The 19,751-nt window shown below is 43.5% G+C and overlaps 1 protein-coding gene across 1 annotated transcript; it reads left to right on the top strand.

Moving 5' to 3' along the window:
• The first annotated feature begins 1,356 nt into the window (after window positions 1-1,356).
• Window positions 1,357-18,396, top strand: LOC112259726 (prefoldin subunit 3). Its single transcript, XM_024434345.2, has 6 exons — window positions 1,357-1,504; window positions 1,900-2,024; window positions 14,561-14,627; window positions 14,943-15,041; window positions 15,273-15,411; window positions 18,299-18,396. Exons 1-6 carry the CDS (start codon window positions 1,424-1,426, stop codon window positions 18,373-18,375), a joined length of 588 nt encoding a protein of 195 aa, XP_024290113.1. The 5' UTR covers window positions 1,357-1,423; the 3' UTR covers window positions 18,376-18,396.
• Window positions 18,397-19,751: the final 1,355 nt, after the last annotated feature.

Below are 19,751 nucleotides of genomic sequence, written 5' to 3'. Positions count from 1 at the left end.
CTCTAACCACTAGGCTACCTGTCGCCCCTACACTCTAACCTCTACAGTAGGTCGGCAGTATCACATTCCTAGGAACACTGATGTCTGGATGTCAGGCGTTGGGAGTGCAATCTGAAAGAATTCATAGAACTGATATTAAAAGGACACTTCACCACGTTTTAAACCTCATATCTCCAGCCCCATACCAGTGTCTATATCTGTGAAAACAGTAATTATATATGTTCTGTATGTTTTAAAAAGATAATGAAAAAATGTCCTATATAAGATAAAGATTCCCACCCCCTTATAATGTCTTCTGTCAAATTATCAAGTTATATGTTTTTTTAGGATGTAAACATAAAAATAAAATGTACATCAATACCTTTTGGTCATTTCCTTTCTCCAGCTCTGTTGAAATGCATCTTGGTGGATAAGCTTACAAGTAGTAATCTCAACTTCTCATGGTTTCATGGCACTCAATAAAGGTGTGGTGGTTGATGGATCGTTTTATTGTCTTTACACAGTGTTTTTATGATGTTCTGGTTCCAAGTTGGGCAGACTGTTGTTTGTTGCTAGGTCATCAGATAGTTATCAAGTCCTTAGTAGTAGGCAGGGGTAGAAATGCAAGAAATAAAATACTCAACCCTGAAAAACAAAAATATGTCATTTATTATTATTATATTTTATTTTTAACCTTTTAATGAGACTAACCTGGTAAAATAGAGATACAAATATATATTTTCCAAGTGAGAAATTATTCTAAATCCTTGAATAAATGTGAAACTCCTAGAACCCATGTGTGTAGGGCTATCATCATCACACATTGTGGGCAAAACCATGTTTGGTTCTCTGTCTGTTTTTCTGTGTGAGTTATGTTAAAGAATAACAATGAGGTATCCATAATTTGATGTGAAATGGAAACTGTATAAATTATGGATAACAAATTCTAAAACAATCATCTTTTAAGTATTTTTGTGTTTTCCCTGGTATTCAAATCAAACAGGTTGTTAGACAGTTCCCAAGCCTTGCAAAGTAGATTTTACTGTTACACTAGCCTACTACATAGTAAATGTACATGGTCTTACAATATATTTATTTAACCATGTCAGCCTAGTGATCGAGGACATAAGGAAAAGAAGTAAGCCACTTCACAAGCGCAAACTCAAGCGTTCAAGACCGGCACCAAAAGATGGTCGATAAATAAAGATGGCTCACTTTCGCAATTTACTTTATAAAAAAATACCAGTTCCGGTCTACTTTAACGCCCAAGGTGGCAATAGCTGCTGGGTCTGGGTCTACTTAAATCATTGACTTCCATTGAACCAGAAAAAGAACAGCAGGTGGGGTGTCTCGCTTTTACTCGTCCTTCTCTGACGGGCAGCTCTTCAGTAGGAACCCCACGCCCAACGTCTACGTAACGAGAGAGTAGAAAGTCTTTTCCAAGATGGCAACGACCATAGACAGCAGCAATGCCGTACAGGCGACAAGCAAAAAGCATCTCGGAATTCCCGAAGCAATATTTGTGGTGGGTAAAATATAAAGTATATACACACACACTATGTGTGTCGCTTATAACGTTACTTTGTGCAATAAGTTTCTCTCTCCAGAAAAAATAATATTCGCCGTTTGTCCAGCCTCTCTGCTAGCCTGTCACACATGCTAACTAAGCTAATGCTAGGTAGCTAACGTTATCTAGCAAAGTGGTGCTATGTTCATTTTACATCCTTTTAGGGAAATAACGCCCGACAAAAGCCCATTAGCCGACCTGGCTACCTATCCAATGTTCTCTTTGTCATCCAAATGCAATTAAACAGTTATCTAACGTTGAACTACCTTGTATGTCACCATAGGTTTAGTGTGAGAATGACTCGTCTGATATAACGTTAATATTAGCTAACGTTATTTTGTCAACCGTTGTAGGAGGATGTCGAGTCGTTTATGAAGCAGCCAGGCAACGACACCGCAGACGCGGTACTGCGGAAACTGGATGAACAGTACCAGAAATACAAGTATATGGAGCTCAACTTGGCGCAGAAGAAACAAAGGTAGGCCCCACGGTGGACCAGTACGAAAACGGATGAGAATGTATGCACTCATTACTGTAAATTGCTCTGGATTATTTAAAAAAAAAAAAAAAAAAAAAAAATATATATATATATATATATATTATTATTATTTTTTTAAATATATATATATATATATTTATATAAAAAAAAAAAAAAAAATATATATATATATATATATATATATATATATATATTTGAAACTTTATTTAACTAGGCAAGTCAGTTAAGAACAAATTGTTATTTACAATGACGGCCAACAATTGTTGCTTGTGGTTGTACTAAATTATCCTCATAGGTTACTTTTGTTTACATTGTGAACAGTCACAGTGGTCGCGTTAATGCAGAATTCTGTGTACACGCAGAATATATATTTGTTGTTGAATGCATAAGAAATATCTTTCTGCGTTTTTGTAAATGCCTATCTACAATGCTTCTTGTTGTAAGTTCTCCTCGGCATCAGACTAACTTTGTGCTTTAGTTGCCCTTCTCCACTTAGTTGAGAATTCACAAATGGGCATCAGCAGACAGCTCTGACAGAAGCTACTTTTCTCTGGTAATTCTCTCAGTGTAGCCTACTTTTCTCTGGTAATTCTCTCAGCGTAGCCTACCTTTCTCTGGTAATTCTCTCAGTGTAGCCTACCTTTCTCTGGTAATTCTCTCAGTGTAGCCTACCTTTCTCTGGTAATTCTCTCGGTGTAGCCTACCTTTCTCTGGTAATTTTCTCAGTGTAGCCTACCTTTCTCTGGTAATTTTCTCAGTGTAGCCTACCTTTCTCTGGTAATTTTCTCAGTGTAGCCTACCTTTCTCTGGTAATTTTCTCAGTGTAGCCTACCTTTCTCTGGTAATTTTCTCAGTGTAGCCTACCTTTCTCTGGTAATTTTCTCAGTGTAGCCTACCTTTCTCTGGTAATTTTCTCAGTGTAGCCTACTTTTCTCTGGTAATTTTCTCAGTGTAGCCTACTTTTCTCTGGTAAAATGCAAGATTAGCCTCAAGCAAAACATGAAGCAATGTACCTGGCTACATTCTTTCCATGAGTAACATTAGAAATATGATGGCCAGGCATTGGTTTTGCAAAATTACCTTGCTTTTTCAGTGTAAACTCATTTACTTGTGCCTGACGTTGCACTTATGTCTTTTGATGAAAATGAAGCTATTTTCTGCCAAATGTGTTACACTAATATATTTTATGTGAAAGAAAACTATAGTTGCACATCCGTGATCACTCTATTGAAGCAACAAAAAAACAGACTTTCAATATAAAATGCAGGTGAAATGGTTTAAAACGCGATTTTGTGATGGTCAGCGTTATGAAAAGGCAGATTTTCTGAACTCTAACGTGACCCCTGAGTCAAGTATCTGCTAGCTAGGAGTAGCTTCTTGACTACCTAAATCTTAGTAAAATAACAAGTGGTGTACAGTCGAGACCACTTCTCATTCTTTAAATTCGCAAGATTGAATAAAGGCGCGCATCATTTATCGAGAATTGATCCTCTGCGATTCTTGAGCTTGGACGCTGTCATTGAACGTGATGCAACGCGAGCACAACACGGGCAGTGTAACTTTCATTGATTTTCAAAGGAAGCAATTCCTCGATGGCTAGAGTGTAGCAGGGCCGTTACCTAGTGAAGTGCACCTATATTAGGGATGTGACAAATGGAAACATTCTCTTAACGTTTAAACTTCCATAAAAAAGAATAATGGTTTAACATTAAAGCGATAAGAGAAATTCATGACATTCCACATGAGTTCACAATGCAGCTGCTCTACTGCCGGTAACGACAGGTAGGTTAGGTTTCACGTATGTCCCTTTCAGTTGGTTAGGCTTTGCACCTGTGCTACCATTAGTGTACCTCAATTCTACCACACACAGTTTGCAATTCCTTCTTATTTAACTTATTTAACAATGCTACCTAATATAATGTTTACATACCCTACATTATTCATCTCATATGTATATGTATATACTGTACTCTATATCATCTACTGCATCCTTATGTAATGTATATACTGCATCTCAATACCATCTACTGTATCTTGCCTATGCTGCTCTGTACCATCACTCATTCATATATCTTTATGTACATATTCTTTATCCCCTTACACTGTGTATAAGACAGTAGTTTTTTTTTGGAATTGTTAGCTAGATTACTTGTTGGTTATTACTGCATTGTCGGAACTAGAAGCACAAGCATTTCGCTACACTCGCATTAACATTGCTAACCATGTGTATGTGACAAATAAAATTTGATTTGATTTTGAAAAGTATTGCCATACAGGCAGTGTTCTAGTGCTATTTGTTGTTTTTTTTAGGTGAGGGAATGCAAAAAAAAAAGATTGACATCATTTCTCAAAGTTTTTACAGACAGATGTAGTCTATTCAATGTTATTGTAGAGTAGGCCTATGCATAAAATGCATCCTCCTATTGCAATGTCTGAGACACCACACAGTGTCTTAAGAAAATAACATATTTTTTAATATCCTCAAACACAAAGTTAGCCATAGCCTATTTTGTATCACATTTTTACTGGTGAAATCATCAAACTGCATGCCAACCATTTGATTGATCTCAATCAGTTTGATGGGAATATGCGTTCAGGTCTTCTTGAAGTACTGTTTCGTCAGTGAATCAGAGCGGATGGTGTTAACAACCTAGTAGCTTTTCTTGTATTTTGTTTCAGTCAAAGCATATCTCCTGCCTAGTGGATCACACTGTTGGGTTTTGGCCACATGAGAAGAAAAAATGTACTATTCAGCTTCATATAAGAAATGACTGAGGTGTTTTTGGTGTTACATATTATAGTCATACTATGCTACAGTAGACCTATATGCTATTACATTTGGTCCTGTAAAATACAAATAAATCATTATGTGATATCGGGAGACATTGGTTAACCAATAGTAAGTGATGAGTAAGACTGAGTTGTAGGTAACAGGTCTTGATGACTATTTTAATCCATTTGAGCGCTGTTCAAATCATGGTGCTGAAAGAACAACACCGTAACCAACTGGTCACACATGCCCCCCACACCCGCACCCCTCTGGGGTTCATATGCCCCCCACACCCGCACCCCTCTGTGGCACATATGCCCCCCGCACCCCTCTGTGGCACATATGCCCCCCACACCCGCACCCCTCTGGGGTTCATATGCCCCCCCCCCCCTCTGTGGTACACATGCCCCCACCCCTCTGTGGTACACATGCCCCCCACCCGCACCCTCTGGTACATAGTCTGCACCCCTCTGTGGTACATATGCCGCCCCACCCCTCTGTGGTACATATGCCCCCCACCGCACCCATCTGCACCCACCTCTGTGGTACATATGCCCCCCACTGCACCCATCTGTGGTACATATGCCCCCACTGCACCCATCTGTGGTACATATGCCCCCACCCCGCTGTGGTACATATGCCCCCACCCATCTGTGGTACATATGCCCCCCATGCATCTGTGGTACATATGCCCCCACTGCACCCATCTGTGGTACATATGCCCCCCACTGCACCCATCTGTGGTACATATGCCCCCCACCCCTCTGTGGTACATATGCCCCCCACCCCTCTGTGGTATATATGCCCCCACCCATCTGTGGTATATATGCCCCCACCCATCTGTGGTACATATGCCCCTCCACCCGCACCCCTCTGTGGTACATATGCCCCCACCCCTCTGTGGTACATATGACCCCACCCTCTGTGGTACATATGTCCCCTGTGGTACATATGCCCCCACCCATCGGTGGTACATATGACCCCACCCGCACCCCTCTGTGGTACATATGCCCCCCCCCCCTCTGTGGTGCACCCCCCACCCCTCTGTGGTACATATGCTCTCCACCCCTCTGTGGTACATATGCCCCCCACCCCTCTGTGGTACATATGCCCCCCCCACCCCTCTGTGGTTCCATTTGATTCAGAGGGGTTAAATGCAGAAGACCCATTTCAGTTGAATGTATTCAGTTGTACAACTGACTAGGTATCCCCTTTTCCCATATCATTCTGGGTTCCACTGTGCAAGAGTCAGTGGAGTTCTATGAACATCAAGGCAGACACGCTGTGAATTTGGATCCTAGATCTCGTTGGTGTGATTAACGTTCAGGCGGTGGATCAGTTTGTCTGCATACGCCATAGAGGTGGTACGTTTCTATAAGCTCAGCTTGGACAATCGGGTGAGTTCAGGTGGGTTCTGGCTGTTCTTGATACTTCGGATTTGTCACGCTCAAAGTGGTCAAGCCTCTGACCGGCGTACCTCTGCACACACGCCTACAGTTATTCAGTATTCGCACCACCAGAGAGAAGACAGGGAAGAAACCACAATTTACCCACCTATAGGCTGCTATAGCCTACATCTGTATTTAGTTTGTCATTCTATCGTTTTCATGGAATTTTATGATTTAAATCTAATTTAGCAGAATAAATTATCCAGAAATACTTTCACCTGCTCTGTATTCTCAAATTGAAAAAAGTGAGGGGGGGTGTCACTCCTCTGTGCTGCGGCAGCACTACCTCCCTGTGTACAGGGCTTCGCTGCTGTCGCATGCCCTTCTCTGCCAATTTCCCAACTGTTAACGATGATAACGTAGTGGTGGAGAGAGTCGACTCCAAATAATTGATTCCTCGACTCGTTACATGTCGACTCCCATTTCTGAGTGTCAAAATGTAAACTCCTTAATAAGATTCAGTGTTTTTGGAACGTAAGGAGACTGATTAGTTGCCGTACTTCCGAGAACACAAACACTTGCATATTTCATAACGAGCTAGTAAGGAACAGACGGAGGGAGGGAAGGGGATCTGTATAGTCAGGTCGGCCACCAGTCAGAACCGTGCACTAGGCACTAGGCCTATCTATCAGTACAAGATCAGATTGGGCACATTTGCTATATAACGCAATATTTGTTTTGTGACAAACCCATCAATAGAGTTGAATGTAATGGAAACCTATTTAACTAGTATTTTTCATTCGTTACATGGGAATTTAACGGGAAAAATATTTAAATTTAGCGGACATTTTGAGAACTTTACTGGTCACCCTTATACATTGTAACCCATTTGGGCTTCCACCCAGCCAGCGGCATCAATAAACGCGGGATATTTGCAAATTAGCCACATTTACGGGTCCTTAACAGCCTATTGCAGAAACACTATTCCTTGTGTTTCCATGTGTATCATATGGACAACTTTGTTTCCTAAAACAACAATAGGCTATAATCGTCCTCCACACGGTTCAGCTGTCAGCGATTTGAGCACTAAATGCATCGGGGTATTGCATCCATAGGCCTTCAGGCGTTGGTCTCCACTGTATAATATTACATAAATATAAAGGAAGACCAGCTTAGGCCTAGTCCCAGAGAGAGAGAGATATGCTGGTGGCATGCTACGATACCAACATTATTTCTTTATCCTTGTCAGACATACAGATGTAGGTGTACAGGAATGAGGCGAATTTGTTAATTTTCTATCTTTAATTTTTTTAAATAAAGAAGCATTATATTGTTAGATTATAGGAGTAACTCTGGTAGGCCTAAAACATTCTTCCTCAAGTTCAACTGTCAGAGTAGGTTGGAGCACGGGTGCGCACTGCCTTCATATCATATCATAAGGCAGTATAACAGGCAAATAACCACACCTAAACTTTATTAAGGTAATATCAAAAGTTTGTCGAGCCATTGTTTATAGGGAAAATACGAGCAGGATATATATTGCGACAAATCCATTACAGTTGGAGCTGTATTTGGCCAAAGAAAATGACTCGACAAAACAAAACTAAACACTTGCGAACTGGTGTAAACCTACACAAAAGTTTTGCACAGGCTATATTGCAGCATTAACCAAGAAAGACTAGTGCCTACCATACCCAACCAATGAGACTAGTGCCTACCATACCCAACCAATGAGACTAGTGCCTACCATACCCAACCAATGAGACTAGTGCCTACCATACCCAACCAATGAGACTAGTGCCTACCATACCCAACCAATGAGACTAGTGCCTACCAACCAATGAGACTAGTGCCTACCATACCCAACCAATGAGACTAGTGCCTACCATACCCAACCAATGAGACTAGTGCCTACCATACCCAACCAATGAGACTAGTGCCTACCATACCCAACCAATGAGACTAGTGCCTACCATACCCAACCAATGAGACTAGTGCCTACCATACCCAACCAATGAGACTAGTGCCTACCATACCCAACCAATGAGACTAGTGCCTACCATACCCAACCAATGAGACTAGTGCCTACCATACCCAACCAATGAGACTAGTGCCTACCATACCCAACCAATGAGACTAGTGCCTACCATACCCAACCAATGAGACTAGTGCCTACCATACCCAACCAATGAGACTAGTGCCTACCATACCCAACCAATGAGACTAGTGCCTACCATACCCAACCAATGAGACTAGTGCCTACCATACCCAACCAATGAGACTAGTGCCTGAGACTAGTGCCATACCCAACCAATGAGACTAGTGCCTACCATACCCAACCAATGAGACTAGTGCCTACCATACCCAACCAATGAGACTAGTGCCTACCATACTAGTGCCTACCATACCCAACCAATGAGACTAGTGCCTACCATACCCAACCAATGAGACTAGTGCCCACCATACCCAACCAATGAGACTAGTGCCCACCATACCCAACCAATGAGACTAGTGCCCACCATACCCAACCAATGAGACTAGTGCCTACCATACCCAACCAATGAGACTAGTGCCTACCATACCCAACCAATGAGACTAGTGCCTACCATACCCAACCAATGAGACTAGTGCCTACCATACCCAACCAATGAGACTAGTGCCTACCATACCCAACCAATGAGACTAGTGCCTACCATACCCAACCAATGAGACTAGTGCCTACCATACCCAACCAATGAGACTAGTGCCTACCATACCCAACCAATGAGACTAGTGCCTACCATACCCAACCAATGAGACTAGTGCCTACCATACCCAACCAATGAGACTAGTGCCTACCATACCCAACCAATGAGACTAGTGCCTACCATACCCAACCAATGAGACTAGTGCCTACCATACCCAACCAATGAGACTAGTGCCTACCATACCCAACCAATGAGACTAGTGCCTACCAACCAATGAGACTAGTGCCCATACCAACCAATGAGACTAGTGCCTACCATACCCAACCAATGAGACTAGTGCCTACCATACCCAACCAATGAGACTAGTGCCTACCATACCCAACCAATGAGACTAGTGCCTACCATACCCAACCAATGAGACTAGTGCCTACCATACCCAACCAATGAGACTAGTGCCTACCATACCCAACCAATGAGACTAGTGCCTACCATACCCAACCAATGAGACTAGTGCCTACCATACCCAACCAATGAGACTAGTGCCTACCATACCCAACCAATGAGACTAGTGCCCACCATACCCAACCAATGAGACTAGTGCCCACCATACCCAACCAATGAGACTAGTGCCCACCATACCCAACCAATGAGACTAGTGCCCACCATACCCAACCAATGAGACTAGTGCCCACCATACCCAACCAATGAGACTAGTGCCTACCATACCCAACCAATGAGACTAGTGCCTACCATACCCAACCAATGAGACTAGTGCCTACCATACCCAACCAATGAGACTAGTGCCTACCATACCCAACCAATGAGACTAGTGCCTACCATACCCAACCAATGAGACTAGTGCCTACCATACCCAACCAATGAGACTAGTGCCTACCATACCCAACCAATGAGACTAGTGCCTACCATACCCAACCAATGAGACTAGTGCCTACCATACCCAACCAATGAGACTAGTGCCTACCATACCCAACCAATGAGACTAGTGCCTACCATACCCAACCAATGAGACTAGTGCCTACCATACCCAACCAATGAGACTGAGACTAGTGCCTACCATACCCAACCAATGAGACTAGTGCCTACCATACCCAAATGAGACTAGTGCAAACCAATGAGACTAGTGCCTACCATACCCAACCAATGAGACTAGTGCCTACCATACCCAACCAATGAGACTAGTGCCTACCATACCCAACCAATGAGACTAGTGCCTACCATACCCAACCAATGAGACTAGTGCCTACCATACCCAACCAATGAGACTAGTGCCTACCATACCCAACCAATGAGACTAGTGCCTACCATACCCAACCAATGAGACTAGTGCCTACCATACCCAACCAATGAGACTAGTGCCTACCATACCCAACCAATGAGACTGAGACTAGTGCCTACCATACCCAACCAATGAGACTAGTGCCTACCATACCCAACCAATGAGACTAGTGCCTACCATACCCAACCAATGAGACTAGTGCCTACCATACCCAACCAATGAGACTAGTGCCCACCATACCCAACCAATGAGACTAGTGCCCACCATACCCAACCAATGAGACTAGTGCCCACCATACCCAACCAATGAGACTAGTGCCCACCATACCCAACCAATGAGACTAGTGCCCACCATACCCAACCAATGAGACTAGTGCCTACCATACCCAACCAATGAGACTAGTGCCTACCATACCCAACCAATGAGACTAGTGCCTACCATACCCAACCAATGAGACTAGTGCCTACCATACCCAACCAATGAGACTAGTGCCTACCATACCCAACCAATGAGACTAGTGCCTACCATACCCAACCAATGAGACTAGTGCCTACCATACCCAACCAATGAGACTAGTGCCTACCATACCCAACCAATGAGACTAGTGCCTACCATACCCAACCAATGAGACTAGTGCCTACCATACCCAACCAATGAGACTAGTGCCTACCATACCCAACCAATGAGACTAGTGCCTACCATACCCAACCAATGAGACTAGTGCCTACCATACCCAACCAATGAGACTAGTGCCTACCATACCCAACCAATGAGACTAGTGCCTACCATACCCAACCAATGAGACTAGTGCCTACCATACCCAACCAATGAGACTAGTGCCTACCATACCCAACCAATGAGACTAGTGCCTACCATACCCAACCAATGAGACTAGTGCCTACCATACCCAACCAATGAGACTAGTGCCTACCATACCCAACCAATGAGACTAGTGCCTACCATACCCAACCAATGAGACTAGTGCCTACCATACCCAACCAATGAGACTAGTGCCTACCATACCCAACCAATGAGACTAGTGCCTACCATACCCAACCAATGAGACTAGTGCCTACCATACCCAACCAATGAGACTAGTGCCTACCATACCCAACCAATGAGACTAGTGCCTACCATACCCAACCAATGAGACTAGTGCCTACCATACCCAACCAATGAGACTAGTGCCCCACCCAACCAATGAGACCCAACCAATGAGACTAGTGCCCACCATACCCAACCAATGAGACTAGTGCCCACCATACCCAACCAATGAGACTAGTGCCCACCATACCCAACCAATGAGACTAGTGCCCACCATACCCAACCAATGAGACTAGTGCCCACCATACCCAACCAATGAGACTAGTGCCCACCATACCCAACCAATGAGACTAGTGCCCACCATACCCAACCAATGAGACTAGTGCCCACCATACCCAACCAATGAGACTAGTGCCCACCATACCCAACCAATGAGACTAGTGCCCACCATACCCAACCAATGAGACTAGTGCCTACCATACCCAACCAATGAGACTAGTGCCTACCATACCCAACCAATGAGACTAGTGCCTACCATACCCAACCAATGAGACTAGTGCCTACCATACCCAACCAATGAGACTAGTGCCTACCATACCCACCAATGAGACTAGTGCCTACCATACCCCAATGAGACCAATGAACCAATGAGACTAGTGCCTACCATACCCAACCAATGAGACTAGTGCCTACCATACCCAACCAATGAGACTAGTGCCTACCATACCCAACCAATGAGACTAGTGCCTACCATACCCAACCAATGAGACTAGTGCCTACCATACCCAACCAATGAGACTAGTGCCTACCATACCCAACCAATGAGACTAGTGCCTACCATACCCAACCAATGAGACTAGTGCCTACCATACCCAACCAATGAGACTAGTGCCTACCATACCCAACCAATGAGACTAGTGCCTACCATACCCAACCAATGAGACTAGTGCCTACCATACCCAACCAATGAGACTAGTGCCTACCATACCCAACCAATGAGACTAGTGCCTACCATACCCAACCAATGAGACTAGTGCCTACCATACCCAACCAATGAGACTAGTGCCTACCATACCCAACCAATGAGACTAGTGCCCACCATACCCAACCAATGAGACTAGTGCCCACCATACCCAACCAATGAGACTAGTGCCCACCATACCCAACCAATGAGACTAGTGCCTACCATACCCAACCAATGAGACTAGTGCCTACCATACCCAACCAATGAGACTAGTGCCTACCATACCCAACCAATGAGACTAGTGCCTACCATACCCAACCAATGAGACTAGTGCCTACCATACCCAACCAATGACAGCAATATGCTAATGATATAGATTTTTTTACAACAGGCCTATGTTAAACTAAATACGGAGCACACAAATTAAAAACACAGATCAAACTTCATTTAGCCAACCGATGTCTCAACAGAATGAAAAACATGTTTAGATTAATAAATACGCCTACAACGATGATGATGATGATGATGATGAAACAGATGATTATAAATGAGAAAAAAATGAAGTTCCAAAATGGCATCCTACCTAAAAAGGAAGTTGCACAGTAGCCATGCCAACGCTCTTCTCATCTTTGTCCACTACAATATTAACACTTGTTTATACAGAGGACATTCCCCCTGTAGGCTCTGGGGGAATTCCGACCTGAGTTTAAGCGCCTCTTAAATGGAACGTAATTCCCTTTTTTCCCCTCTATGCATAGTCAAATCTTGAACGTAAGCATGAGAATAGCATGCTTTTCCCCCACTATTCCTTTGAGGTGGAGATTGAATTAATTAGGCATATACTTTATTTTATGATAGAAATAACATCATTCTCCAGGCACTGTCATTTACAAATGGAACAGAACTAGGTAAATGAGTAAGCTGTTTGAATACGGGGATTGTAAATATAAATTACACTTATTTTTTAGATCTATCAGGTGCGGCAGGTAGCCTAGTGGTTAGAGCGTTGGGCCAGTAACCGAAAGGTTGCTAGATCGAATCCCCGAGCTGACAAGGTAAAAATTTTGTTCTGCCCCTGAACAAGGCAGTTAACCCACTGTTCCTAGGCCGTCATTGTAAATAAGAATTGACTTGCCTAGTTAAATAATACATATTTAAAAATATATATATTTTACCTTCTAATCGCTAGAGACAAATGTGAAATGGCAGCAAAACTGAAGCATATCAACTTTCCCAAAGTAATGTTTATGAAATCCTGTTCCATTATGCAGAATTTAAATTGTACGGTATTTTAACTTAGTTTCTTAATTCTAGAATACCCCGACTTTGTTTCCTATTTTTAACATGTTAAATATTAGCTACTATCAGGATAGGCCTAATAACCACACATTCCACTGCCAATGTACTGTTATTTCCCTTCAGTTGGTGTAGTCTACATTATTTAATTGTTTAGTTTCCTTCATTTGCTTAATTTATCAAGAAGCTGATTAAACAGCATGATCATTACACATTACACCTTGTGCTGGTGGACAATATAAGGCCACTAAAATGTGCAGTTTTTTCACACAATGCCACAGATGTGTCAAGTTTTGAGTGGCATGCTGACTGCAGGAATGTCCACCAGAGCTGTTGCCAGAGAATTTAATGTTAATTTCTCTACCATAAGCCGCATACAACATCGTTTTTGGGAATTTGGCAGTACGTCCAACCGGCCTCACAATCACAGACCATGTGTATGGTGTCGTGTGGACAAGCGGTTTGCTGATGTCAACATTGTGACCAGAGTGCACCATGTTGGCTGTGGGGTTATGGTATGGGCAGGCATAAGCTACGGACAACAAACACAATTGCATTTTATTGATGGCAATTTGAATACACAGCGATACTGTGACAGGATCCTGAGGCTCATTGTCGTGCCATTCATCCACCGCCATCATGTTTCAGCATGATAATGCTCGGCCCCATGTCTCATGGATCTATACACAATTCCTGGAAGCTGAAAATGTAATAAATTAGGCATCAATTCCTACATCTGAATCGCCGACTATTAGGCATCTCTAACTTTCATTTTACTAAACTAAAAAAAAATGCAGCCTCCATCGGTCAACAGTAGCCCAAGGCTTCTCGCTCGTGCTCGCGCTCTCTCGCAGCAACATGCAAGGAGTGAGGGAATGGTGCCGACGCATGAAATTGGGATGTAGCCTATGATATGCAGCCCCGGCCCGGCTACAATTTTATTTATTTGTTTTTTTTCTCCATTTATTTTATCAGCCAATAGCCGGCAATTAGCGGCTAAAGGAAACCCTGAGATGTAATACAATGATTCTAATTCTTCTTCTATGGTGTTTCTCGCTGCGATCCTCAGGTTGAAAAGCCAGATCCCACAGATCAAGCAGACTCTAGAAATCCTACGACACATGCAGAAGAAGAAGGTAAACAAACCAATCTGTGGGGTTTACTTACTTTGTCTTCTCCTCAGACCTTGCCAGCCCGTCCCCGTTTTCTCCCTCCTCCTCCTCCTCCTCGGCCCTAACTGTTCAATGTTTACAGACCTTGCCAGCCCGTCCCCGTTTTGTCCCTCCTCCTCCTCCTCCTCGGCCCTAACTGTTCAATGTTTACAGACCTGTAAGTAATATGGTGGAAACTACGCTGTTTATCCAGAGCCTTCAGAGGGGGAGGGACTGAGGACAGGAAACCACGGTAGAGTATTGGGTTTCACCCTGTGTCCCGCTCCTCTCGTCCAATAGGAAACCACAGACCCGATGGAGACACACTTCCTATTGGCTGACAACGTTTACTGCAAGGCGTCAGTCCCGCCCACCGACAAAGTGTGCTTGTGGCTAGGGGTGAGTACTTTGGGATTGATCCTCCTCAGCCTGTGCATGTATATCCAAAGTGATGTTCTTTGGACTGACCCACCTCCCACCCCTCTTAAATGAAGGCTAGAAGGAGCCTTGTTAGGGCAAAATTCCCAGTTTCTCCTAGGAAGGAACCATTAAGCAAGCAATAGTAAAAACTACAATATACTACCATTCCATACTCTAACCTCTCTTTCTTCCCTCTATCCCTTCACCCAGGCGAATGTGATGTTGGAGTATGACATCGACGAGGCCCAGTCTCTTCTGGAGAAGAACCTAGCGACCGCATCACGCAACCTAGACTCCCTGGAGGAAGACCTGGACTTCCTCAGAGACCAGTTCACCACCACTGAAGTCAGTATCCTTACGCCGAAATATAGGCCCACTCAGCCCAGGGACTATGGGTGAACAGGATCGGAGTCTGGAGAAGTATGTGATGCTGCCAAAAGTGTTCTGGAGTTCCTAAAGTTCTACCAGTGCAGGGGTAGAACAAAAATGTGTCTGGTGGTCCGTCAAGAGAGTTGGGGAAACTCTAAATTTAGTAGAGATGTGAACTGTATCCTGAAGCAAGCATATAGGCCTAGGCAGCGTGGGTTAATAGGTCCGTAGGCAGCATGGGTTAATAGGTCCGTAGGCAGCCTGGGTTAATGGGCCCGTAGGCAGCCTGGGTTAATGGGCCCGTAGGCAGCCTGGGTTAATGGGCCCGTAGGCAGCCTGGGTTAATGGGCCCGTAGGCAGCCTGGGTTAATGGGCCCGTAGGCAGCCTGGGGCCCGTTAATGGGCCCGTAGGCAGCCTGGGTTAATGGGCAGCCTGGGTTATTGGGTCTGTAGGCAGCGTGGGTTATTGGGTCTGTAGGCAGTGTGGGTTAATGGGCAGCCTGGGTTAATGGGCAGCCTGGGTTAATGGGCCCATCAGGGTGTCCGCGGGTCCTTAGTCTTAAATGAATTTATCTAAATTAAAGGCCTTAAATTGTCTTAAATTCAGTTGTCAACGGTCTTAAATGCAGCCAGAGATGACTATGGTGTTTCTGCTATGTTATGCAGCTGGCGAGATAAAATAAAAGCATTAAATTATAGCCTTTTCTTACCGAGGTGCATTTTCAAGATGCTAAGAGAGTTTCACATGTAGCCTACGACTGTGTCTCTCTCTGTGTGCCACTGCAAGTCTGCCGGCTATGGCCAGCCGAGAGGGCACAGCGAGCAAGTTAGGCTACAAAATAGATAGCTGATTCGAAACATTGTTTTTTAGCTTGATTAGTTAGCTTACTCGTTAAGTGATTTTGTTAAACCGTAAAGTGCAGTATCTTCATAATTCCTCTAATCAATGTGTCCCTGTTTTTCTGGGATAATGATAATGATAATGAGCAAGACACTTTTTTCTGCCTTTCACAAAGCTCTCCTGTAGAAATCATATATGTTTATATATTTGTTTTCTATCTATAAGAAAAACACCGCTATCCTGTGTAATACTCAGGGTCTAAAATTAACACTCGCCGCCTGCCAAAACACAGGTAGATTTTGGCATTAGTGTGTGAGAATGTCTAATTCAGGTGGTACCACGCCGGGCCCTACAGTGTAAGCGTTTTAATATAAAATGATCACGTATGGGGACAAGTGCAAGCTTTCTCACCTTACGCATTAACACTGCCTGGGGGCTGTAAGTGCTGAGTGATTGAGTTTTGCTTTAAGAACCAATGGACACAGACGTAAGTTGTTCTAATTTACTCTAAAGTCTACAAAAGTGAGACTTTGTCCTCGTGTTTCTATTTACATTTCTTTTGTTCACACGCTACGTTGCTTTTCAACGTTTGTTTGCTCCTACTGCTAGCAAAGAGACATCTGGCCTCTAGTCGTGACATTCTCACAGGCATGGTGATTAATCAGTGGCCCTGTTACCACGGTAACCTTAAAAGGGCAATTTAACTTCTTTTTTTGTCACTTATTTTTGTTAAAATACTCAGGTCACGGATAATTAAATTAGATCTTACTAGTAATACGTTTTACTGGCCCAACGCTCTAACCGCCCCAACATTACTAAGCTCATCTGTTCTGTGTTTCTTTGTGTAATTGTGGCAACAACAACAACAACAACCGCTTGGCTGGTTTAAGAAAACCTACCTGCCACAGTGGCTGGTTTAAAAACCGATAGTTTTAGGCCCTGGTAATAGTTGCCACAGTTGAAGAGAAGATGTTCTTAGCTTTATGCAGGTATATATATATATATTTTTTTTTACATTTCTCAGCTGTGTATTTTACAACAGAGATATTGATATGGAGAGCGTGAAATGAGCCTCGGCCTCATTGGGTATTAGGCTATGACGTCAACATCTTTATTTGGGACACAAATAATTACTTTACTGTTAGATTAAAACCTGGCTACTTCCAGTGAAAATTAGATTTAGAGGGAGTGATCTAGCTCATAGTGTTTTGAGTTTCCACTTACCCAGCTGGTGAATTAGCACCAAATATATTAGTGCACATAAAGATTTCGGCAAATTCATCTATATTTAACAAAAAAAAATATTGACCTATTTTTAACACACAAATATAACGACAATAGTCTTACTTGTCTACCCGAAGTTTATGACAATCACTGGATTAGGTTGCAGTGCACATGAAAATATCTTCAATCCTGCCTTGATGAGTTATTTGAATACCATCCCAGTAGTCAATTCTAATTCTTATACTAAAGCTCTGTCAATGGCATTTCAAGCTGATTAACCAACTCTTTATTTCTATTGGTGACGATGCGAAAAAATGTGAATATTAGCAGGTTTGTGGCGCACGCAGACCCTAATTGGTATTAAATTGCATTTAAAAAAAAGTCTAGTCTTAAATTCAACCTGATGGAACCTACACATACCCTGAGTGAAGAAAGCTGTGATACAATGTTCTCTGTGTGTCAGGGATGGTTAAACTGGTCTTTGGGTGCTGCCTTGTCTTGTGATTTTACAACTTGAGGCAGTTTATGGTCTGGCAGGGCAGAGTTACGGGTGCAGGTGTGGCAGATGGGTGTGTCAAAGCAGGGAAAGTTGGGCTGTGTTCAGTCGACACGAACCAGGAGAAAATAACATTTTGAAACTGAGTTACATAGTTCGTGTTGACAATTGGATCTTGTTTAAACTGTTGGTAAGTACTGTTGTTTTGATAAACTGGTAACGACAGTGTTTACAGTGCTTCTGAAAATACTAGACAAAAATGTCAAACTGAGAAGTGTGTAATCCTTAACCTATCGCCTCCCTCAGACATGGCACGAGTCTACAACTTTGACGTTAAGAGGAGGAGCAAGGACAACCTCCTTAAATCAGTCAAGAAGTCTTGAGAGAGGGGGACCCCCCCACAATAAATATCCCCCCCCCCAGTAACCCGCCCCAACTCCATGTTCACATCTCTAGTCTCTACAACATGTTTGCGACCTAAATGGCACCCTATTCCATATTTAGTGCACTATTTTTAACCAGGGCCCATAGGGTAGTGCACTACTTTTAACCAGGGCCCATAGGGTAGTGCACTACTTTTAACCAGGGCCCATAGGGTAGTGCACTACATTTAACCAGGGCCCATAGGGTAGTGCACTACATTTAACCAGGGCCCATAGGGTAGTGCACTACATTTAACCAGGGCCCATAGGGTAGTGCACTACATTTAACCAGGGCCCATAGGGTAGTGCACTACATTTAACCAGGGCCCATAGGGTAGTGCACTACATTTAACCAGGGCCCATAGGGTAGTGCACTACATTTAACCAGGGCCCATAGGGTAGTGCACTACATTTAACCAGGGCCCATAGGGTAGTGCACTACATTTAACCAGGGCCCATAGGGTAGTGCACTACATTTAACCAGGGCCCATAGGGTAGTGCACTACATTTAACCAGGGCCCATAGGGTAGTGCACTACATTTAACCAGGGCCCATAGGGTAGTGCACTACATTTAACCAGGGCCCATAGGGTAGTGCACTACATTTAACCAGGGCCCATAGGGCTCTGGTCCAAAGCAGTGCACCACAGGAGGTTGGTGGCATCTTAATTATTCGGGAGGGAGGGCTCGTGGCCATGGCTGGAGCAGAAACACTCCATTCCAGACATTATTATGAGCCGTCCTCCCCTCAGCAGCCTCCACTGCAGTGCACTGTATAGGGAGTAGGATTCCATTTGGGATGTGGACCAAGCCTTATTCTATTGATTTGTTACTTTTTAAAGTATTTTTTCAAGTAAATAAAGACAAAACAAAAGTTACTCCGGCAGTTTTTTGTATTCTTTTATTACGATTTATTTAAGCACAAATCTTTTTGAACCCCCTGCTTAGTCTTTAGGTTGTCGCGGTCCTACATTTCTTCCTCCCCTCGTTGTGTTTTCTGCCGTTTAAGTTGTTGTATGCTGCTGCTGCTTCTTAACTCTTACTGACGTTGATCTTTGCTGTGTACTCGTTTGGGGCCTTGGTTTGCTTTCAGAACACATCCTGCTATTACATTACCCATAATCCTCGCTGGGCAGGAAATGGGAGAAGAGGAGGAGCATCTCATCAGTTCAAGTTGACACCTTCCTGTGATTATGAGAATGTTTAAATGTCGAGCCCACTCTCTTGTGGGTTCCGTCCCTCACTCCTAGTCCCTCGACTGCATCTGAAATGGTGCATTATTCCCAGAAGTAGTGCACTAGGTAGTGAATAGGGTCCCATTTCGGATGTAGTCTCTTC

Source organism: Oncorhynchus tshawytscha, linkage group LG10, assembly GCF_018296145.1.
Source record: "Oncorhynchus tshawytscha isolate Ot180627B linkage group LG10, Otsh_v2.0, whole genome shotgun sequence".
Taxonomy (NCBI): domain Eukaryota; kingdom Metazoa; phylum Chordata; class Actinopteri; order Salmoniformes; family Salmonidae; genus Oncorhynchus; species Oncorhynchus tshawytscha.
The sequence above is the reverse complement of the archived record's forward strand: the minus strand, read 5'-3'. Positions and strand labels throughout refer to the sequence as shown.